The sequence below is a fragment of the Mobula hypostoma genome, chromosome 13, assembly GCF_963921235.1.
Source record: "Mobula hypostoma chromosome 13, sMobHyp1.1, whole genome shotgun sequence".
Classification (NCBI taxonomy): domain Eukaryota; kingdom Metazoa; phylum Chordata; class Chondrichthyes; order Myliobatiformes; family Myliobatidae; genus Mobula; species Mobula hypostoma.
Window position 1 is genome coordinate 76,265,209 of NC_086109.1, and position 25,144 is coordinate 76,290,352.

General features: G+C 44.0%; 1 protein-coding gene across 1 annotated transcript in view; it reads left to right on the forward strand.

Moving 5' to 3' along the window:
* The window catches only part of gnb5b (guanine nucleotide binding protein (G protein), beta 5b), a 79,108-nt gene that overhangs the window by 1,351 nt on the left and 52,613 nt on the right, over positions 1-25,144 (forward strand). Inside the window, exons 3-4 of the mRNA XM_063065975.1 lie at positions 7,863-7,974; positions 13,002-13,138. Coding sequence (XP_062922045.1) covers positions 7,863-7,974; positions 13,002-13,138 — 249 coding nt within the window. The remainder of the gene's footprint in view (positions 1-7,862; positions 7,975-13,001; positions 13,139-25,144) is intronic.

Sequence of the window (25,144 nt, forward strand, 5' to 3'; positions counted from 1 at the left end):
TGCTACCCTGTGCTAACCCCATATCCTATGATTCCATTAATACATCTTGAATATACTCAGTGCTTTAACTCACAGGTGTGAGAGTTGGGGGGGGGGGGTGCAATTTCTAATCTTTCTTTAAGTACATTGGGATCCTGACTCCACGTGGTCTTTAAACTCACTTTCACTGTCCGCCGCTAAAGGTGGGATCTCCTGATGGCTACTTGTCTCTATTCTCATTCTGACGTCAGTCCGTGGCCTCCTCTACTGCCCTGATGAGGCTACTCTCCGGTTAGAGGAGCAACACCTCATATTCCTTCTAGGGAGCCTCTAACCTGATGGTATGAATATTGATTTCTCCAACGTCTCCTAATTTCTCCCCCTCCCCTTTTTTTCCATTCCCCATTCTGGTTACCCTCTCAGCCTTTCTCTTTCCTTCTCCATCAACTCCCTTTGCTTCCTCATCTCCATTCCTTCCTTCCATGGTCCGCTGTCCTCTTCTATTATAGATTCCTTCTTCTTGGGCCCTTTAGCTCTTCCACCCATCACCTCCCAGGTTCTTATCTTATCCCTCTTCCCACACCTACCCATGTACCCCCACATCTAGTCTCACCTGGCAGCTACCAGCTTATCCTCCTCCCCCTCCACCACCTTCGTATTCTGGCCTCTGGCCCTTCCTTTCCAATCCTGTTGAAGGGTCTCAGTCCAAAATGACGCCTGCTTGTTCCCCTCCGTAGATGCTGCCTGACCTGCTGAGTTCCTCCAGCATTTTGTGTGTCTTCTCAAGATTTCCAGCATCTGCAGAAACTCCTGTGTTAAAACGCACCTGATTCTGTTTCCTGCACTCCCAGTAAACCTACAGGATTCACTAGAAAATTTATTAATCTCCCACGTAGCATCTAAGAAAGAGGTGATTCAAAAGAACATTGGGATATAACAAGGAATAGGATCCAGCTCTCTGGAAAATCTGCTGGCTCTTAACAGAATTGTAATGTCATAGAGCAGTTCAGCCTAGAAACAGGATCATCAACACACTGGGTCCATGTCAGCCACCACATCCTCCTGCGAGACTCAGTTGCCTGTGTTCAGTCCATAACCCTGCAAGCCTCTCCCCTCTGTGTACCTATCCAAATGTTACAGCTGTATCTTCTTCCGGCAGCTCTTTCTAGTTACTCACTAGCATCTGTGTAAAGTTGTCTCTTAGGAATTTTTTGAATCTTTCACTCTTTAATCTAGTGCTAGGCTCACAAACCCTAGGGAAAAGACTATGGCCATCAACCTTATCCATACCCTTAATGATTTTATAAACTTCTATTAGGTTACTCCAGAGAATAGAGATCTAGCATGGACAACCTCAGGCCCTTAAAGACCAAGCAGCTTCCTTATAAATTTCTTCAGCATTCCCTCCAGCTTGACAATGTTTTTCCTGTAGCAGAATGACCAAAACTTTACACAACACTCCAAGTGTGGTCTCACCAATGATTTGTCTAACTTCAACATAATGCCCTGTTCCTAAATTCGATGCCAGGCCGAAGTTTCAGGCTGAGACCCTTCATCAGGAGACCCAATGAAAGGTCTTGGACTGAAACGTTGACTTTTGATTTCTCTCCATAGATGCTGCCTGACTTGCAGAGTACCTCTGGCATTTTGTGTGTGTTAGTGAAGCAGTATGGCAAGAGCAGGGGTGGGGTGGAAAGCAGGATAAATCTAGGTGATCTAGAAGTGGTGTAAATGGAAGCAGTAGAACTGTTCTCATCTTCTGATGTGGAAAACAGGTGCAATAGTTCTGATTTATATTGTTGAAATCAGTCTCTTCTTAAGCCCATCACCCCTAATGGGGCATTGGCTGCTGACAGCAGCTCACCAGAGTCCTCTGACCTGGGCCGGTCTTTCAAGTTGTCCCCAAGGTTCACTCAACTTTTTAGTGTGTCCTTCCTCCCCTGGGAATGAGGTTTCTGGTGCTTCTGTTGGCCTTTCTGCCCCTCTGGGTTTTATGAGATGAGGTGCTAGTCCCATGCCTAACCCTCCTTTCACATCCAGGTTTCAGCCACCCCATTGCAAAGTTATTGATTATGAAAGATCTGTAACAATTTTAGATCACAAATACTGTCTCCACATTGTTTGGACAGATGCACACTAAGTATTTCTAGACCTTTTGATCTTAAATAACTTTTAAGATACACAGCTGTGTTAATCCCTGTCCAGTAAATTAGTTTACTGGGTCTCTAAAGGTTAACACCTATAAAAACTGCAACTTTCACTGAAATTTCTTCTGCATCCCTTAACTAACATTAAAAACAATTTCCAGTCTACAAGAAATTGGGAAGAAAACTGTCAAGGATAGAGCAAAACTAACAATCACCTCTCTTTACCCTCATATAATCATTGGAATATCTGTGATATACTGAGATAGTCTATAGATGTGAGTAATTTGAGGGGTTTGGATGCAATGGGAGTGGGGGACAAGATAGAGTGGGGTAGAGTTAGTCATTACTGTCCGCATAAATGCAACCTGGAATGTCATACATAAACCCTACAATGGAAATAATACAACTATTTAGAATGCTCCCATGCATGTCCTTTACAGAATACAAGACCATAAGACAATCAGATGTAGGGGTAGAATTAGACCATTTGGCTCATTAAGTCTGTACTGCCATTTCACACTAGCTGATATATTATCCCTATCAACCACATTCTCCTGACTTGTCCCGATAACCTTTGGCACCCTGACTAATAAGAACGTATCAACCTCCACTTTAAATGTACTTGGGTGACTTGGCCACCATAGCCATCTATGGCAATGAATTCCACAGATTCACTACTCTCTGGCTATAGAAATTCCTTCTCACCTCTATTCTAAATAGATGTTCTTCTATTCTGAGTCTGTGCCCTATGGTATTATACTCACCTACTATAGGAAACGCCCTCTCCACAACCACTCTATATAGGCTTCTCAATGTTTGATGGCTTCAATGAGATCCCACCCCCTCATTCTTCTAAACTCCAGTGAGTACAGGCCCAGAAATATCTCGTCTGGACCCTCTTCAATGCCAGCATATCCTTTTTTTAGATAAGGGGCCAGAAACTGCCCACAGTACTCCAGTCATTTATAAAGTCTCAGCACTACATCCTAGTCCTCTCATAACAAATGCTAACATTGTATTTGTCTTCTACGCCTTTATTCCTTCTACCAACATGCATGACCATACACTTCCCTACACTATATTCCATCGACCACTAATTTCCCCAATTCTCCCAATCTCTCCATGTCATTCCACAGATGCCCTACTTCCTCAATACAACCTACCCCTCCACCTATCTTCGTATCATCTGCCATCTTGGCCGGAATGCCATCCATCCCATCATCCAAGTCATTAACATATAGCGTGAGATGAAGTGGTCCCAACACTGATCCTAGCAGAACACCACTAGTCACAGGCAGCCAACCAGAAAATACTTCCTTTATTCTGAATCTGCCTCCTGCCAGTCAGACAATCTTCTATCCATGCTGTTGCCTTTCCAGTAATACCATGGGCTCTTGTTAAGCAACCTCTTATGTGCTACCTTATCAAAAACCTTCTGAAAATCCAAGTAAGCAACATCCACTGACTCTCCTTTATCCATTCTGCCTGTTATTTCCTCAAAGAAATCCAACATATTTGTCAGGCAAGATGTCCCTTTAAGGAAACCGTGCTAACTTGTCCTCTTTTATCATGTGCCTCCAAGTAGCCTGAAACCTCGTCCTTAATAATGAACTCCAACATCTTCACAAGCGCTGAGTTCATGCTAACTGACCTATGATTTCCTGACTTCTGCCTCCCTTGCTTCTTAAAGAATGGAGTGACTTCTGTGATTTTCCAGTTCTCTGGAACCATTCTAGCATCTATTAATTCTTGAATGATCATTAGTAATGCTTCTACAATCTCTTCAGCTACCTCTTTCAGAACCCTGGGGCGTAGTCCATCTGGTCCAGGTGACTTATCTACCTTCAGACATTTCAGCTTCCATAGCTCCTTCTCCTTGGTAACAGCAACTACACTCACTTCTGCCCCCTTACACACTTGAATTCTGGCATACTGTTAGTGTTTTCCAGTGATCCAAGAATATTGATTTCTCCTGTTTAAAAAATGCTCCCCCTTTCCTCTTTCTCTATTCCCTACTCTGGCCCCTTACTTCTTCTCACCTGCCTATCATCTCCTCCTAGGTCTCCTATTCCTTCGCTTTCTGTAATGGTCCACTCACCTCTTCCCAGCCCTTCATTCCCAACCTTTCCTATCCACTGAGCCTAACTTATCACCTTCTAGCCTGCGTCCTTCCCCTCCCCCACTTTTTTATTCTGTCATCTTCCCCCTTCCTTTCCAGTCCTGAAGAAGAGTCTTGGCCTGAAATTTCAACTGGTTATTTATTTTCATAGATGCTCCCTGACCTACTGAGTTCATCCAGCATTTTGTGTATGTTGCTTTGGATTTCTAGATCTGCAGAATTTCTCACGTTTACTTATTCAGTTTGTCTGCAATTTTTTTTATCCTCCTGTTACTACCCCTTCAGCATCACTTTCCAGTGGTATGATATCCATTCTCACCTCTCTTTTACTCTTTTAAAATTTTGGTATTGCTTTTTATATTATTGGCTAGCTTGCCTTCATATTTCATCTTTTCTCTCCTTATGGCTTTTATAGTTGCCTCTTGTTGGTTTTTAAAAGTTTCCCAATCCTCTAACTTCCCACTAAATTTTGCTATATTATTTGCCCTCTCTTTGGCTTTTATGCTCTCTGTGACTTCCTTTGTCAGCCATGATTGCCCTATCCTCCCTTTAGAATATTCTTCATGTTTAGGATGTTTCTATCCTGCGCCTTCTGAATTGTCCCCAGAAACTCCAGCCATTGCTGTTCTGCAATAATCTTCCAATAAACTTTGGCCAGCTCCTCTCTCATGCCTCTGTAATACCCTTTACTCCACTGTAATACTGATACATACAACTTTATTTTCTCCCTCTCAAACTGCAGGGTGAATTCCATCAAATTATGATCACCGTCTCCTAAGGGTTCCTTTACCTTAAGCTCCCTAATCAAATCTGGTTCATTACACAGCACCCAATACAGAATTGCCTTTTCCAAAGTGGACTCAACCACAGGCTGCTCTAAAAAGTCATCTCATATGTATTCTGCAAGTTCCCTCTCTTGTCATCCAGCACCAACCTGATTTTCCCAATCTACTTGCATAATGAAATCCCCCATGACTACTGTATCGTTGCCCTTTTACATGACTTTTCTAACTCCCATTGTAATTTACATCCCACATCCTGGCTTCTGTTTGGAGGCCTATCTATATGCCCATCAAGGTCTTTTTACCCTTGCAGTTTCTTCACTCTCTGCTAAAGGATTTTACATCTTCCAGTGCTATTCACCTCTTTCTGAGGATTTTATCTAATTTTATTACCAACCAAGCCACCGCACCTCCTCAGTCTATCTGCCTGTCCTTTCAATACAATGTGTATCCTTTGATTTTATGATCCTCTTTTTGTCATAAGGCGGTGGCGGGGAACGGACCCAAGTGCAAGACACAGACACTGAAGTACCAGGGACAGGACTAGGATACAGGCTGAGGGCAAGGACATGGACACAAAAACCGGGAACCTGGAACAGGACTGGACAAGAGAGCTAGGAGCCTGGGCTTGGACTCCAAGCCAGAGACTGGACAAGGACCCAGTACCTGGGTCTTGCCTCTGGCTCGGACCCCAGAACTAGGCAAGGACGAGGCTTGGCAGGCAGGCAGGACAAGGCTGGAGTCTTCAGGCTTGAGGCTAGAAGCGAGGCTTGGCAGGAGGCAGGAGGCTGGAGTCTTCAGACTTGAGGCTAGAGGCTAGAGACGAGGCGAGGCTTGGCAGGAGTCAGGAGGCTGGAGTCTTCAGGCTTGAGGCTAGAGATGAGGCTTGGCAGGAGGCTGGGGTCTTCAGGCTTGAGGCTAGAGGCTAGAAACTTGAGGCAAGGCTTGGCAGGAGGCTGGAGTTTTCAGGCTTGAGGCTAGAGTTACCAGCAAGACAAGGCAAGGCTGCTGGCAAAGCAAGGCGAGATGAGAACTTCTGGTGAGGCGAGAGTTACCGCTTCAGGCGAGGAAACAGAAGGCAGAGGAAGGGATACCAGGAGTAAGGACAAGAACAATCCAGCAGCCACACCCTGGTCTCTGAAGGTATTTATGCAGCCAGCCCCAACGAGCATCAGCTGGCTCAATTAGAGCTCAACAAGAACAGAAACAGGGTACACAGGAAAACCTGGAGCAAGGGTCGATGGACCGGACCGTGAACCGGAATACGGACTTCACGGACCAGACCATGACACTTTTAGCCATGACTCAGTAATGCCCACATCAATCCTGCCAATCTCTAACTCCGCTACAAGACCATCTACCTTATTCTATATACCGGGTGTATTCAAATATAACACTTTCAGTCCAGTATACATCACCCTTTTCAATTCTGTCCCCATGGTACACTTCAACTCATCCCACCGACTGCAATTTTGCCCTAACATCTGCCTGTCCTTCCTCACAGTCCCACTACACATTGCATCTTGTTGAATGCCAACCGCTACAGTTCCCATCCCCTTGCCAACTTAGCTTAAACCCTCCCTAATCGCTCTAACAAAGCTGCCCGCAAGGAAATTGGCCCCCACCTCAGATTCAGGTGTACCCATTCATTCTATACAGGTCATAAGACATAGAAACAGGACTGGGTCATTCAGCCCATCAACTCTGTTCTACCATGGCTGATTTATGATCCCTCCTAACCCCATTCTCTTGCTTTCTCCCTATAAATTTTGTCATTCTTACTGATCAACAACCTATCAACCTCCACTTTAAATATATCCAATGAATTGGCCTCCACAGCTGTTTGTATCAGTAAATTCCACAGATTCACTACTCTCTGGCTAAAGGAATTCCTTCTCATTTCTGTTCTAAAGCAATGTCCTTCTATTCTGGGGCTGATCCCTCTGATCCTAGACTCCCCCAATATAGGAAACATTCTTTTCACATCCATTCTATCTAGGCCTTTCAATATTTGGTAAGTTTCAATGAGATTTCCTCCACCGCCCCCCCCCCCCCATTCTTCTGAACTTCAGCGAGTACAGGCCCAGAGCTGTCAAGTGGTCCTCATATATTAACCCGGGATCATTGTCTAGTCTCCTTTGGAATCTATCCAATGGCAGCACATCCCTTCTTGGATAAGGGGCCCAAAACTGCTCACAATACTCCAAGTACAATGTGACCATTGCCTTATATGGCCTCAGCATTACATCCTTGCTCCTATATCCTCGACCTCTCCGAACGAATGCTAGCATTGCGTTTGCCTTCCTTACCACCGACTCAACGTGCAAGTTAATAGGAAGTTGGCGGGAGATTCATCTGTAAATCGCAACTTTGTTTCAGTCAGTTTGTTTGCCCGAATATTGCGTTAAATCGGTTTGAATTTCAGCGCCCTGACATTCCTGTCGCAAGTGCTCTCTCCCTGTGGAATAGAATCAGACAGAACCAACACGTTGGTAGAAAGAGGAGCTCAGCTCGCTGCTGACAGATGAGGCTGCTATTCCCAATCGCTGGCATTCTCTGTCCAGCTGGCGGGATGGTTTCTTTTTTCTGCTTTGCCGGGCCTGATAACGGCCCCTCGTCGTGTACGGAGGAGAGGGAGAAATCTGTGATTGTGGAGGCTGCTGTGTTCAGTATCCTCCCACTGACGTCAGTCAGCCTCCATCTAACCGTACTGTATGGGCAGCAGCCGCTGGCTCTGGCACCTCCCGGCTCACAAGCAAAACAAATAAATCCTCTTTTGTTTCCCTTTGCTTCCACCCCCACCCCACTCCTGTCTGTGATTTTGGTGTCATAAAGATGGCAACCGAGGGGCTGCAGGAAAACGAAACGGTGTCATCGCTGAGGAACGAGGCAGAGGCACTCAAGGGTAAACTGGAGGAAGAGAGGGCAAAGCTTCATGATGTAGAACGTAAGTAGAGGAGGGGGTGAAAACCGGGGCCCGGACCCTTCGCGGCTCGGAGCGACCCTGTGGCCAGGATGTGTGCTCCGACTTCTCTCCTTAATGGCCGGGGCCACTCACTGGAGCTTCTCCGGAGACATGCGCTTGTATCCTCCCCTGTGCAATGTTTAACACGACAGCACAGAGAAAACTATATGCGTCTGTCTATATAAACGTGTGTAATTATATATTTTGCTGTTTATCACTTATCTATTACGTACCTGCTAGGCTATAATTTGGATAAAATATCACAAATGATTTTAGGTGAATAAATATAAGTATCTATTTTATCATGTGTATTTAAAATTTGTATGTATAATTTATGTATATCCTGAATGTGTGTGTACACACACACACACACACACACACACACACACTTTTAACCAGTGGCTCATCAAGCAATATTCCAGTGATTACAGTATGTAGGGTATTAGTGAATCAAATAACTGTTCAGCATTTAGTTACTTCCATGGGGTACTTGAGTGCCCAGGAGCCGATTTCTACTGTTATCAGCCCCTAATCATACCTATGCCACTCATCTGAAAGATTTTCTTGGAAATAGCATCTGAAGCGCCTACACTATTGATAGATTAACATCAGGTTTCTATTAACACTGCTTTTTTTTTGGTTTTAGTATCCGCAGCTTGTAGGATGTTGGCAGAACCATTTTAGGGTTCACTGGTAACCACAGGGGTGAATGGATCTTAAGCAAGTGTGCTTCCTAAACAGAGCTGGAAGTTGCACGTGAATATAATGAAAAACGAAATCAAAAACTGTGTGTAACAGGACCATGGGGTTGCAAGCAGCATTTGTTAGGTTTTGTACTTAAGCACTGAGATTTCTACTTGCTAAAGCTGGTGTGTGTGTATATAATACATACACATACACACACACACACACACACACCACTCTTGCCTTTCACTGTAATTATTTCTGGATTGATTAAAGTGAACAATCTCATAGTGATTAAATTGCTAGGTTAGTAATCCAAGGGAATGTGTTATAAAGATCTCAACAGCTGGGGAATTTAAATTCAGTTCATCAGATAATCTGGAGCAAAAGGCTGGTGGTTGGTAATGACCATGAAACTAAAGGGTTGTTGTGATAACCCATCTGTCTCAGTAATAGATGTTGTTCGTGCCTGCTTGGGCTGTATGTAACTTGAGCCACCGTGATGGAATGACCCATGACTAGTCCCCGATAAGATTCAGCAAGCCATTCAGTCATACCAACACACATAATGCCCAGCTATACAGTCTGCAGTGGTTCAAGAAAGCTTGATACCAATTCTGAAAGCAAGTCCTCTCACTGGCATTCATAACTTGAAGAAAATACCAAAGCGGGGGGGGGGGGGTCAATTTTCCTGTTATTCTCAAAGCACAAGTATGTTTGAATCAGCAAAAAGGCCTGTTCTAGTCTTCCCAGTCCAACCTTCCCTTAGCATATGAATTTTCTTGTTGCTGATCCCTTCCTCCCTACTTTCATATGGTGTGTCTGTAAGGGAAGTATTGGGATATTTAGAAAGCTAAATATTTGATCAATATTGCCAGTCGGGGTTCATTTAATAGTCCCCAGGAATATGGGCCTGCTCATGGTATTTTGCAACCAGAAGTTGCCAAAAACAAAATGGGCCTCATTTCCCCATTCCAGAATCTGCTAGGCAGTATCAAGAAGAAAAAAAAACTCTACAAAGACCACCATGAACTCCTTTTCATTCTCCCATCAGATTAGTAATGATCAATTCCTCCTCCTAGTCAGTTCAAGTAAATTTGTTCCAGATCACAATTTTTAAAAGGCGTCAGCTTCAATACGTTAACATTAGCCCTTGGCATGTTAGACGCACAGCACATTTACTTATAATCCTGGCAAAGGTGGCAAGATGATAAAAACAGGCAAAAGCTTATTTACATAATGTTTTTCTGTTTAGGGTGTCAAGGAAAATTTGATGAGATTGTTAAACTCCTAACGCTCTTGCCTTATCTGATAAATTAAAGCAAGCCTTTATCCTTTTGGAACTGGCTGTTCTCAGTGGCTGCCTATTGATTCTACTTGAATGGATAATAAACCATAGATTAAAATATCAGTGACAATGAAGCCAGTAGCAGCTTATTCTTTTGCATTTTTCCTCTTGTTTGTGGTATTTTTGCATGGACAATGACAAAATGAATTACTGTCAAGCAGTAAGTAGAGCATTGGGAATGAAGTTGTACTTTATTTGACCTGGACAATGGTCAAACTTACCTCTGAGGCTTTTTCTTTGTCGTGACGTCGAAAGACATTGTCTTGCTATCGTAGGGAAGATGAGAAGCCTAAACTTTAAAGTTGGAACTAATGATTTCAAAAACAAGCAGCAGGGCAATGTAAAATGTTTTCACTTTTGTCCCGTTTGAATGAGTGGAGGTTTTACTCTGAAGGAAATTGGGTTCCAGTCTTTATTACGGAAAGTAGACATCATGTGGTTATGACTGTAAGAAACCTCTGACTAGAATTCAACATTGTGAGGTTAGAATTCCAACAGTTTGAGCGGAGGTAACTTACACTGTGAGAGACTTGGGTTGGACCTCTTCCATGAATTTTTATCTTATCTATTAGGCGTTCCAGTTTGGTGCCAAGCCATCAAATAGATGATCATTGAAATGTAGGACTGATGGTAAATTGGGAGTTGGGACTGCAGTTATTGGGACACACTGATTTAAACCAACCTGGCCGAAAACTGCAGCTCAACTTGCCTTCGTTCTTCCTCTTGCTTTTCACCACCCAGCTCCCACCTCCTCTTCCTCCTCTGGCTCCTGACTGAAAGTGCAGCTCACACTTGCCTGCAGATTGCAGTGAGGTTCTGCAGCAAGTTTGCAGACCAGCTCGAAGTGCCCTGCAGGCCTCCTCCAGAGTCGTTCAGGAGCAGAAGAATTGTATCCAGTGGTCCGGTCCTTCACGCACTTTATGGGGTAGCTTTCAGTTTTGCATGCAACCCATGTGATTGGAATCATGATCCACATTATGAAAAATAATGAAACGAACATTAAGAAAGTCAAATCCTCTGGACCGGCTTGATAAAAGGCACCCAGTCAAAAGCAGTTTGCACATGACTTCCTTCAAGCTCACTCCCCATGCTGTATCTGGCGAAAGCAATTGAAATGAGCTCTACAGATGAACCTCCCTTGTGCAACATGGGTGGTAAAGGGGATGTTGCAAAAATTTTCACCTCTGGCTCAAACGAAGGCTCACTGGTTCACAACTGCAGGCCACATAGGTCTCAACCTGTGCTGAGGCTGCAGATACAGTTAGAGCCTGCAGGAGTTAGTGAGGACAACGTTATAGAACAGTTCTATTTTAATTTCATCAGTCCACAGGACTTGTTTCCAAAATGCATCGGGCTTGTTTAGATGTTCCTTTGAACCTTTTGAATAGAACTTTTTGGCTGCAATGAGCAAAGGTGTGTTTGGAGAAAAAAGGGTGCAGAATTTCATGAAAAGAACCCCTCTCCAACTGTTAAGAATGGGGGTGGATCGATCATGCTTTGGGCTTGTGTTGCAGCCAGTGGCACGGGGAACATTTACTGGTAGAGGGAAGAATGAATTCAATTAAATACCAGCAAATTCTGGAAGCAAACATCACATCGTCTGTGAAAAAGCTGAAGATGAAAAGAGGATGGCTTCTACAATGGGATAATGAACCTAAACACACCTCAAAATCCACAATGGACTACCTCAAGAAATGCAAGCTGAAGGTTTTGCCATGGCCCTCACAGTCCCCTGACCTAAATATCATCGAGAATCTGTGGATAGACCTGAAAAGAGCAGTGCATGCAAGACAGCCCAAGAATCTCACAGAACTAGAAGCCTTTTGCAGGAAGAATGGGTGAAAATCCCCCAAACAAGAATTGAAGGACTCTTAGCTGGCTACAAAAAGCGTTTACAAGCTGTGATACTTGCCAAAGGGAAGTATTATTAAGTACTGCCATGCAGGGTGCCCAAACTTTTGCTTCAGGCCCTTTTCCTTTTTTGTTATTTTGAAACTGTAAAGGATGGAAATAAAAAAAGTTTTCTTGCTTAAAACATTAAAGAAATATGTCATCTTTAACTTTATGCCTTTTGGAAATCAGTTCATCTTTTACTCGCTTAACTATTCACAGTAACAGAAATTTTGACCAGGGGTGCCCAAACTTTTGCATGCTACTGTGTATAGTCAGTGGATACTTTATTAGGTCATTCCTTTACTAATAAAGTGACCACTGAGTGTATGTTCATTGATTTCTGATGCTGTAGTTCACCCACTTCAAAGTTCAATGTGTTCTGCATTCAGAGATGCTCTTTTGCACACCGCTGTTGTAATGCATGGTTATTTAAGTTCTGTCATCATCCTGTTAGCTTTCTGGCCATTCTCCTCTGACTTCTCACATTACAAGGTGTTTTCACCCACAGAACTGCCACTCACTGGATTTTTTTGTTTGTTTTTTGCACGATTCTCTGTAAACTCTAGAATCTGTCTGCACAAAAGTCTCAGAAGATCAGCAGTTTCTGAGATACTTAAACCACCCTGTCTGCTACCAACAATCATTCCACATTCAAAGTCACTTAGATCACATTTCCTCCCCATTCTGATGTTTAGGCTGAGCAACAGTTGAACCTCTTGACCATGTCTGCATGGTTTTATGCATTGAGTTGCTGCCACATGATTGGCTGATGAGATATTTGCATTAATGTACAGGTGTACCTAATAACCTGTCTTCCCAAGACAGGATGGAGCGTCAATCTTCCTTTCTGCCTAAGAATTTGTTTATGCGAAAGGATGATTAAACTGGTGATCGACTTCATTCAGAGTCTAACATTCTATGTAAGTGTGGGAAAAAATGTGAGAATCTCTGAGAAAGGGTTGCTTCTTTCTTGATGTAAACAAGTTGCTTAAAATGAGATGGTGTAAACTGCTTTAAATTTTCATACTTTGTGACTGGGTTTTAAAGTGTTACCAATCATTGTTATTCTTGCTGTGTGTTCCAGTTCACCAGGTGGCTGAGAGAACAGAGGCACTTGGACAGTTTGTGATGAAGACAAGGCGGACTCTGAAAGGCCATGGAAATAAAGTGCTGTGCATAGACTGGTGCAGAGACAAGAGACGAATTGTCAGCTCCTCCCAGGTTAGACCAATACCATACATCATCTGACTGGCAATGGATGACTAGAAGAGTCTCAGTAGTAAGGTGAAGCTGAGAGCATTCTCCACCATGCTGAAAACAATATCAACCATGACGCCTTCCTTTGCTTTTATCCTGAGGGTTCACAAATGCAGAAAGAACAGGAGATAGTTCAAGGATAAATATACCTAGAATTATCAGTGCATTTTAAAGCTGAGTTGGGATGACATTGGTGCAAAAGAGACTGAAAGCTCACTTGTTTGGAAATGAATTTTAACACAAGTTTCCATTGCACCAAGATTCACTCATGATAAGTGTCCGATCACAGCCGGCCAATGTTGAAGAGGAGAATTGTAGTCTAGGGGTGCAAGAGAGGCATTAGAGCCCAGTGTGTAAATGTTATCAGATTGTCCAGCAACATTGCGAGAGGTGGCTTCAGGAATACTAGCACCACGTGTGAGGGAGTGTCGGAGGTAGCAGGCAGGGGGAAGATTGCAGGGTCCAGATACAAACTGTGGGTCAGGTGGAACTTTTGGGTTGGTGGGATTGGTGCTTTGTTTTGATGGGAGGGAAGAGTCAAGAATTGGGTCATCTTCTCTCTTAATCGCAGGGTTTGGTGTTCATTGTTGTATTTTTAATACCATATTCTCTTGACAGTAACACACATCAAAGTTGTTGGTGAACGCAGCAGGCCAGGCAGCATATCTAGGAAGAGGTACAGTCGACGTTTCAGGCCGAGACCCAATCGTCAGGACTAACTCTTCCTTCAGTTAGTCTTGACGATGGGTCTCGGCCTGAAACGTCGACTGTACCTCTTCCTAGAGATGCTGCCTGGCCTGCTGCGTTCACCAGCAACTTTGATGTGTGTTGCTTGAATTTCCAGCATCTGCAGAATTCCTGTTGTTCTCTTGACAGTGCTGTACAATGGGCACCCCCACAACAAAGTAGTGCAAAGCACCTCTATTATTTCATCAGAAGTGTCAGGTCAAATTTCCAGATTGGTGTGATTTACTGAAAACGGTTGAAAATGTGCTCTGCTCAGGGTTAAATCAATTTTCAATAGCATAGTGCTAAAAATAAGCTTGCAATGTAATCAGTTTTCTGGATAATGGACTTTTAATTATATAGTTTAAGTTATTTCCTACTTGAGCTTGTGTACTTGTATTTGATTATTGAAAAAAAATCTCAATGTAAATTTATGAGGGAAATGTTCAGATTGTTGGAACTAAAGTCTGGAATTGAGACTGCAATGTTCAAATACTCAAAGGAATAGCCTGCTGTCTTCATTGTATTGAAATCATGGGTAACCATTCCAGGACTTTCTTAAACACAAAAGATTCTGCAGATGCTGGAAATTCAGAGTAACGCACACACAAAATGCTAGTGGAGCTCAGCAGATCAGGCCACATCCATGCAATGCAATAATGAGTTGACGTTTTGTCCCACGACCCTTGGTCCCAATATGTCAACTATTTATTCCTTTCCATAGACATTGCCTGACCTGCTGAGTTCCTCCAGCAATTTGTGACTGTTACTCAGAAAATTCTTTATAATGGTTGGAAAACAATGTGATCATGTCAAGTTTAAAATCCCTATTTGGAAATAAAGAGTGTAGAGAGCCATTGGAATCTATGCTTGATAAACTCAGACGTCATTTGTAAAATAGCTACTATATCCTAAATGCTCTTAAGGGATAAAGGAGTCATCTTTCTGTCATGGTGTTTTGAATTTTCTTACGTGTACTTTACTTGGGTATATCGTTCGAAATGCCCCTTAAGATGAATTGTAGCTTTAGTTCAAAATGACCAAGCCTGGCATAAGACTTTTCACTTCTATTTCCATCTCTAACCATGATTTTGTTTTTTTTTTAACTACCTGGTCTCACGAGCCAGAATCCCATAGTGAGCCCGGTTTCTATAGAGCCAGAAAACAATTTATGAGAGGAACTCAGTGGGCTAGGAACCATCAGTAGAGGGAGACGGACAAAAGGTGTTTCAGGTCGAGACCTTTCAGCTGGACTGAAGGAGCAGAGGGAGATAGCCAGTATAAAGGGGTGAGGGGAAGGGAGGCAGCAAGAGCTCAAAAGTGATAGGCAGATCCAGGTGAGAAGGAGTGACAGATTAAGTACGGAAGAGTGGTCATTGCAAGAGGCTGGGAGTTGATAGCTCCCAATCTCCATTGTTGTTTCTTGTCTCTTGGGGTCTTCTGTAATTCCTATTCGTTCTTCATCCATTTGCCTATCACTCCTCCTCCCCTGGATCCACTGATTGCCGAATAGTTCTTGGTTCACCCCTCCTCCTCACCTCCCACTTCCCCTCTCCTCTTTCAGTCCAGATGAAAGGTCACAACCTGAAACATGGGCTGTCCATTTCCCTCCACAGATGCTGCTGGATCTGCTGATCCTCCAGTAGCTTGTCTTTTGCTCCAGGTTCCAGCATCTGCAGTCCCCGGTGTCTCCAATTTATACAGGGCTCTGCCTCTTACTTCCTTTCCTGAGCTATGAGTTGCCCACCTAATTCTCCAGTGTGCTGCCTTCCCATGTCCTCTTTTTACTTCAAATTTACTAAATCCCTTCATGGTCTTCCTCGTGCTTTACAAATTCCTTTTGTTGTAATCCCCAGCTGTGACTGGACCACTGCAGGGCTGGGGCTAACCCCCTCCCCCCCACTGAGTTGAGGTTTCATCCCAAGACCCTCCACCATTGTGCACAGAGCCATTAACCAATCTTACTTCATCTCTCCCACCTTTTTAAAAACTCAACCCTTCAGTCAAGCCTTGATTACTTTCCCTGGTTTGGGTAAGGTATACTCTTCTATCTGACGGCCTTGGTGTTTGGGTTAATGAAGCGAAACACCTTTGCCCTGAGTAATCGATTGCTGTGCCAGCTCCAGAGATTAAAAACTTCTCTGCGTGTATATAAAAAGAAAGAGTCTGAACTGTGTCCCTGGGAGACCAAGTGAAATGTTCCTTGTCTCAGTACTTAACAAGCTGTGTTATTTTGTCTAACTTGGAGTAATCTCATAGAGTCAAAACGAAGTACAGCACAGAAACAGACCCTTCAGCCCATCTAGTCCATGCCAAAAATTATTTAAACTGCCTATTTCCAATGACCTGCACCAGGGACCAACTATCCATGTAGCTATCCAGACTGCTCTTAAACGTTGAAGTCGAGCTCACATGGACCACTTGTGCTGACGTCTCATTCCGCACTCTCATGACCCTCTGAGTGAAGAAGTTTCCCCTCATGTTCCCCTTAAACTTCTCACCTTTCACTCTTAAGCCTTGAGCTTTGGTTGGAGTACCACCCAGCCTCAGTGGGGAATTGACCCTATCTATACCCCTCATCTACTCAAGTAAAATCCAGGATGAAGAGATGAGATTCAGTGGCAGTGCAAGCAACGGACAAGGATGTGGTACAAGTGTTGAGATGTGAATAAGATTAGATATCCATGTATCTGCTCCACATTAAATGCTGATCAGCCATATTTTTAAATGCATGTACACTTACACCAGGTATTGCTCTTTACTGGAATATCAAATCTTAAAGCACCTCTTTTCTTTTTTACTAGTTAGAAGAACCTTTGCTGAAAAATATAGAATGGGAATAAGGAATGTACAGAACTAAGAAAAAAAGATGCTGGCATTTACCTGAATGCAGTGCAGCATCAGCTGAGTTTAATTTGTGTACAGGAATTCTTCCTAATGTTTCTGATCTTTGCAAGCGTGGTAGAGTTACAGCCTCATAGCCCCAGAGACGCAGGTTCATTCCTGAGCTTGGGTGCTCTCTGTGAGCAGTTTGTATCTTCTCCCTTTGAATACAGGCGTCCATTGTCTTCCACAGACGGCCAGGTAGGCAGGTTAATTAATCACGGTACACTCCCCTTTCTCTGGGGGTAAGTAGCAGAATCTGGGGGGTGGGGGAGTTGATGAGGATGTGAGGAGCCCAAAGTTGTTTGGATTAGTGATAATGGGTGCTTGACGTTCAGCATGGACTTGGGACCCGTTTCGGACTGTATATCTTTTTGACTCTGGCTGAGGTAGAGGATTAATTGTAACTGAGGATAGCGTCTATACGCACTTATCCTCTGCACAAGCTGCCTTCTGACGTACTTTTCCATCTGCCTACCTGTTACAGCTCAGGGCTCCACCCTGTCTGATCCAAGCCCCCGAGGTGCCTCTGATTTCCTGTTAATTAGAGTAAAGTTCTAAAAGCAACCTATTATCTCACCTGGTGCTCTTCCCATCCCAACTGATGCAGAGAAAGCAACTAATTTGCTGGGGGAGAAAAAGGCAGCTTCTCTAAGCGAGGAAGGGTATAAGTTGGCTTGGGAGTTGGTTCATGTTTGTATTTTATTCAGACAGAAGAGGTCCAGAATATGCTGATTCACTGCTTCAAGTAAAGCCTATTCATTCAGTTCAGCAGTAACAGGCTCCCGGTGGGTATCCCTATAAGGGTTCGGTGCTGTTACAGGAATCAACAAACTCCAGGCAGTGTTTCAGCAGATGTTCCAGCCAATCCCCAGAGAAATGTGACATCTGTCATGAGAATCCAGCACAATGGCTCCCTGTAGAGCAGGCGGAAGCTCGTTTGTCTTATTACCATCACTTGTGTGAAGTAGCCACTTCAGCTGGAGAACTAAAAAGGGTCTAGTTTCTATGATTATTTCTATGCATCTGTTTTTTGTAAACTTGTGTAAAAAAAAAACAAATACAAGCAGTTGAAATGGAGGATTATTCATTTGGTCATTGTCCACACAAACAACACCAGCACTATGCCAGTAGGCCATTTCCAACAACTCTCTCCTCTCCAAAGTACTAAGTAATTGCTTAACATAACATAAGTCACCACTCAACCCCCTCCAATTTGAGGCTGTACTCCCCAAATCCCATCCCTGTCCCCAGAAAAGTCAGATCAACATCGCAAATCGCATATGGGCCTCGGTCCAAAATGTCGACTATTCCTCTCCATGGGCGCTGCCTGACCTCCTGAGTTCCTCCAGAATTTTGTGTGTGTTATTCTGCAAGACTGTCAAGTTGGTTAATCATAACACTTTCCTGCATTCTTGGATGTAATTGCCTGTACCGTAACTGCTTTAATCAGTCAGCTGCATAAGATTGCATCACCTCCTTATCTACCCAGTGTCAAGAGAACACCTGGCAAGGGCTTCTGAACTTGTATCCACTCTGTTATCTCGAATCTATCCTTAACATTTTCTTCTTCTTAAGCCCATCACCCCTACTGGGGCATAGGTTGCCAACAAAGCTCGCCAGAGCCCTCTGTGTTGGACCAGTCTTTCAAGTTGCCCCCAGGTGTAGCCCATCTTCAAGGATCCCTCCTCTCGTCTTTAGAGCTTCTGTTGGCATTCCTGTCGCTCTGGGTTTTGACGGGATGGGGTTGATAGCCTTATGCCCAACCCTCCACCTTTCACAGCCGGGCGTGGGTCCGTCCATGGCAGAGTTTATCCTTAGTATAAGAACTAAAAGTGGGAATAGGTCATGTCTACTCCACCATTCATTAAGAATGTGGCTGGTTTTTCTTTATCTCAGAGTGACTTTGCTGCACTAACTGCATGTTCGTTTATTTCCTGACAATCTAAAAATCGATCAGTCTCAGGTGTATTCAGCAACGGAGCCCCCACAGCTAGCGTGAGTTGTAAACTCCACAGATACTCCACACTGTCAGCTTGAGGCCATTTCCTCTCAAATCTAGTTGTCTGTCTAACCTCTTATTAGGAGATGGCCAGCCCTGGTTTTAGATAATAAAGCCCTGTCAAACCCCATAACAATCTTGTACATTTCAATAGAGATCACATTTAATTCTCCAAAATGCAAGAGAGCATGGGCCCGCTGTACTTAATCTCCCCTCATACAATAAACCCACCAATCCCAGAACCAATACCACAAGGCTTTGCTCCACTCCCTGCACTGCTGGTCCTATTTCTCGTCCACTTTGGCTTGTCCTTGGATCGTCACCTGAACTCAGGTGAAGCACGTTGGGACTTTCCACTATGTAAAGGAGACTTAACAAGATAACCTGTTGTTGTTCTCAAAAAATTATCTTTAAAGCCATATTCCAAGCACAGAAAACAATGGAGTGTACTTTTCCTCCCGAGGTTCATTTCCTCCCGAGCTCAACCTCTCATAGAGGACTCCAGATTTTGGTGACTGCTGGTGGGGTGGGGTGGGTTGGTGATGGTGAGTGTCACTGCTGCCCAATCCTGTCCAGCTTGACAGCTCTCCTCCAGCCACAGCTGTGATCTAGGCTGAGTTTTCCCCCTCCTCCATTTTAGTTCAGGGGGCAGAGTTCATGTCTATGAATAAAGCCTTTACCGGGATCATTTATTTCACTCAGCCCTTGTGCCAACCTTTCAGCCTACTTCACATTAATCTAACTCTTCACACCTGTAAAGACCCATAACCGTCATTCTTCTTTTATCCATGTGGCTGTCTAAGAGTTTCTTAAATGTCCTTAATGTGTCAGCCTCTATTACTTACCCCAGCAGAATACTTGAGGTACTTACTACTCTCTGTGTTTTTAAAAAAAAACCTGCCTCTGACATCTCTCCTAAACTTGCCCCCAATTGCCTTAAAACAATCATCCCTGATATTAGCCGTTGGCGCCTTGAGAAAAGGCGCTGGCATGGTCCTTTGTTGTCCACCATGGTGGCCAAACATTGAGGTGGCATTGACACCCTGCTCCCTCCTAATGCTGTTTTCCAGCCGGCCTGCTTCGCCGGCTATGGTGTCAGAAACCAGTTGTGCAAAGCTCAATGTGAATCATGGATTCTAATCGCAATCAGAATCAGGTTGAATACTACTGGCATATGTCATGATATATGTTGTATTATATTGCAAAAAATGATAAATTACAATAAGAATTACAGTATATAAAATTAGCTAAGTGGTGCAAAACAAGAGAAGTTGAAGGTATTGACAATCATCTTGAATGTTACAACAGAATTGAAGATTTGGAGAATGTAACAGCAGTCCATTATCTACTGTAGGTGTCTGGGCTGATTTTGTTCATTTATAGTCAAACAAAAGTACACAGCAGCATACGCTGGATGAACTGCTAGGAAGTAATACATAGTTTTATTGTACTACAGGGCGCCACAGTAGCATATCAGTTAGCGCAGTTCTATTACAGGTCATAGTTTGGAGTTCAATTCTGATGTTAATTGTAAGGAGTCTGCAGAATCTTCCATCTTCCTCTCTGTGGAATGTGTAGGTTTTCTAAGGGTGCTCTGGTTTCCTCCCATAGAGAGAAGATGTACCAGTTGGTAGGTTAATTGGTCATTGTAAATTGTCCCTTGATTAAGTTTGGGATAAATTATGGATTGGACTACAGCTATTATTAATATAAAAGACGGTACCAAAAGATTTTTTTTCAAATTGTTGGGCTATTATTATTTTAAAAATAATTTATTATTTAATATACGCACACACAAAAAAAACACAAACACATCTATATATATATATATATACACGTACGCACATGTATATCTGAATGGACAATGAACTCATGTACACTACCTCACTATTTTTTCTTTTTTTTAAATCTCTTTTTGCACTATATGTGTGTGTGTATATATATATATATAGTACAAGGGTTCATTGTCCATTCGGAAATCTGATGGTGGAGGGGAAGAAGCTGTTCCTAAAATGTTGAGTATGTTTCTTCAGGCTCCTGTCCTCCTCCTAGATGGTACCAATGAGAAGAGGGTATGTCCTATGTGAAGGGTGTTCTTAATGACAGATGCCACCTTTTTGAGGCATCACCTTTTGAAGGTGTCCTCGATGCTGGGAAGTCCAGTGCCAATGATGGAGCTGTCTGAGTCGCAACTTTCTGCAGCTTTTTTCAATCCGTCGCAGTGGCCCCTCCATACCAGGCGGTGATGTAACCAGTTAGAGCACTCTACACAGTACATCTGTAGAAACCTGCGAGTGTCTTTGGTGACATACCAAGTCTCCACAAACTCCTAATGAAATATAGCCACTGCGAAGCCTTCTTTGTAATTGTATCATCGTGTTGGACCCATGATAGATCTTCAGGGATGTTGATACCCAGGACTTTGAAACTGTTCACTTTTTCCACTACTGATCTTTTGAAGAGGACTGGTGCGTGTTCCGAGACTTCCCTTTCCTGAAGGCCACAACCAATTCCATGGCCTTACTGACTTTGACTGAAAAAGCGACACCACTCAACCAACTGATCTTTCTCACCCTGTCTCCAGCTGAAATTCTGCCAACAACTGTTGTGTCATCGACAAGTTTACAGATGGTGTTTGAGCTGTGCCTAGCCACACGGTTGTGGGGGGCAGGGAGAGTAGAGCAGTGCACTAAGCACGCATCTTTGGGGTGTGCCAGTGTTGACGGGGAGTGAGGAGGCTATGCTGTTTAATCTGTCCTGACTGTGATCTCCCAGTGAGGAAGTCAAGGATTCAGTTGCAGATGGAGGTACAAAGGCCCAGGTTTTAGAGCTCGTTGATTAGTACTGAGGGTATGATAGTGTTAAACACCGAGAGATAATCAATAGACAGCAACCTGCCGTAGATATTACTATTGTCCAGGTGATCCAGGGCCAAGTAGAGAGCCAGTAAGATTGCATCTGTTGTAGAGCTACTGTGGCAATAGGCTAATTGTAGTGGTTCCAGGTGCTTGCTTAGGCAGGAGTTGATTCAAGCCTTGACCAAGCTCTCAAAGCACTTCATCACAGTAGGTGCAAGGGAAACTGGGAGATAGTCATTGAGGCAGCTCACCCGGGTCTTCTTGGGCACTGGAATGATTGACGCCCTTTTGCAGCAACTGCAGCAGTGAGAGATTAAAGATGCTCCCTCCAGTTAGTTAGCACAGATTGTCAGGGCAGAGCATCTTGCCTCCAAGACAGGGATTATAAGGTCACCAGATGCTGGGCTGCCGCTTGCTCTCCTTCCTCGAATGACTGAGCTGACTCCCCCACCCTCGGAAGGGAAAAAGGCTCTTCCACAAGTGAAACATCTTCATTAGTGTTTCTTTTAGAGATACTGCACAGTAACCGGTCCTCCTGGCCCAACGAGCCTGCACCGCCCAATTAAACCCATGTGACCAATTAACCTCCTTACCTGTACGTCTTTGGAATGTGAGAAGAAACTGGGAGCTCTTGGAGGAAACCCAAGCGGTCGAGTGGAGGACGTACAAACTCCTTATAGGCAGCAGCGGGAATTGAACCGGGGTTGCTAGCGCTGTAGTGGCATGACATTAACCACTATGCTACTGTGCTGTGGGGAACAGCGCATTCATTAACCTGCCACATGCTGACCGGCGGACGTGGCTGTACATTCACTGGTATAAGCTCTTGGCTGCTGCTCTGTACAACGTCAGGTGACGATTCACTGGAAACGTTTGAGAGCAGAATGGGGGGGGGGGAGAGCAGCTGGTGCGACAGAGGGTGTGGACGGTGTGATACAGATTTACACCGCTCTGTCTCTGTCTGCAGGTCTTGGCTGGATTGTGTCAGGGCTGGAAGCATAGCAGGATAGGGAGGCAGCCTGAATGTTTGTGCGCAGATTGAGGCGTAGTCCCAGTGAGGGTGTGTTTGCGTGTCATATTGCAGACTTGTACAGCTCTGTTAATTAAAAGTAACAATGTTAAACTCCTGGGTGCTTGACTTTTACCACTAATGACCAAGATCCTTCTACAGAGTTACCCTGGAACATTTTTTTTCCATTCTTGGAACATGGGCACCGTCGGCATATGGATTCACCTCTTGCCAGTCTTTGCTTGCCTTGAGATGTGAACCTTCTCATGAGACGCTGTAGACAATATATTCCAGAAGCAGTAACGGGAGCTCCAGGGGTTTATGCCATTAACCAGGGAGGATAAAGTAGGTACTTGTAGAAATCTAAAAGGCAAACTACTACCAGCATTGCAAACTGGTACTGAGAAAATGCTGGATGTGAATGTTTTTGCCAGTGTTGGGGAAGCAAGAACTGGAGAACTGGTTTAAAGGTGAGAGGAGAAGACTCACGAGCAAGCGTAATTGTTGCGCCCAAAGGGTGGTATGCATATGGAATGAGCTGCTAGAAGGAGTGGTTGACACAGGTACATTAACAACATGTAAAAAGGAACTTAGACTGGTACATGGATGAGAAAGATTAGACTTTAGAGGGAATAGGAGTAAATGCGAAGAGATTATACGGGCATCTTGGTTGACGTGGATAAATTGGGCTAATGAGCCCGGTTCTATTCTGTGCTGTGTGACTCTGGTAATTAGATGATTCAGCGTAGCTGATAGACGAAAGGCAAACATGATTTGCATATGTTCCTCAGGTCTCTTAATTTGACACTGGTCTCAAAATCTTCCATCTCTGTACTATGCCAGCCACTAGGGCAGGGGTTCCCAACTGGGGGGGTCCAAGGACCCCTTGTTTAATGGAATTGGTCCATGGCATATAAAAGGTTGAGGCTCCCTGCTGTAAGGCAATTGCAGCTCATTGAGTTCTGAGGTGACTGATGAGACCAGTGTGGGAGTTACAAACTCTGCCACAGGCGGGACAAGAAATAGCTGATGGGACATGTACGGGGCTTCTGTGCACTTCCGACAAAGGTTAGGAGATCCTTGGCGCCACCTTGGACATCCTGTCTCCCCACGGCGCCGTCCTGAGATGGGGATCCCCTCATGTTGGTGGGATGTTGCAGTTTTTCCAAGGAGGATTTGAGAACCTGCTTGAATCGTTTCCTTTAACCAGCTGGCAACCTCTTATGTGAAGGAGCTCTGAATAGAGACGGGCAGGTGAAATGATGTCACCTCTCCTGTGGAGTGTAATTAGAGCTACATAGCTGAGGATGTGATGCTGTGGAATTTGGAAGGCTTTGTTGAGACAGTGTTGGTGGCACCTCTCTGGTACTTTGAGGCACTGTAGGTTGCCTGTGTCCCAGAAGCATAGACCATGGTCACCCCTGAGTACACGGGTCCACATGGGGATGCAGACACACAAATATGCTATATCAGTGTGTTTTTAAGTCAAATGGTTAGTTACGGGGTTGTGTTCATAGATCTATATCTATGTGGGAAATTTCTTCTTTTCAGCAAAATGTATTGCAGTGAGAAACAATGTTAGTTTCACAAATGTACTATGGAGAGTATTCTAACTGGTTGTGTCACCGTGTGGTGTGGAGGGGACACTGAACAGGGTCAAAAAAACTGCGGCGGGGGGTAATCTCAGCTAGTTCCATCCTGGGCACTAGCTTGCCCACCAGTGAGGATATTTTCAAAAGGTGATGCCTCTCCATCGCAGCATCTATTATTGAGGGCCTCCACCACCTCGGACATAGCTTCTTCTCAATGCTACCATCAGAGAGGCAGGACGGGAGCCTGGAAATGCACACTCAAAGTTCCAGGAACAGTTCTTCCCCTCCACAGTCAAATCCCTGAACAGAGCCCACAATACACATTACCGCACTATCTTGGTTAACTTTTTGCACTATTTATTTAATTTTTAATGTATTTCTTATTGTAATTTATATTACATTTTTATACATTTCAAAAATGCCGCAAAATACCAAATTTCACAACCTACGTCAGTCATAGCAAAACCTGATTCTGATGCTTCTGTGGCAACGAATTGCTGACGTTCTAGTAACTCACGGAATCATTGTGCGCCAACAGTGTTTACTCCAAAACTTTGGTTACAGTCCCCATTGCCAGGATTCTGGATATGATCCCATGTGGATTTATTCTGTCAGTTAAATCTGCATACTGCGAAGGGTATGCTGCAACAGAAATAGGCCACTGTTGAGGCAATTCCAGCGTGATAAGAATTCTTGCAGCGTCAGCTATGCACCTTTAGAACAATGAGGGGAGTGCCCCTTGAAATAATCTCCAAGATCCTGCCCACTGATGAAAAGGGAAGCTCTGGCCCCTTTCAGTTTAGCAGCCTGTGGGAGGATATGTGGGCAACTCTGAAGGGTATTCAGTATTCTGCTGAAAACTGCCACTCTCTGTTTCATTGGTGTCACTTTGTGGAATGG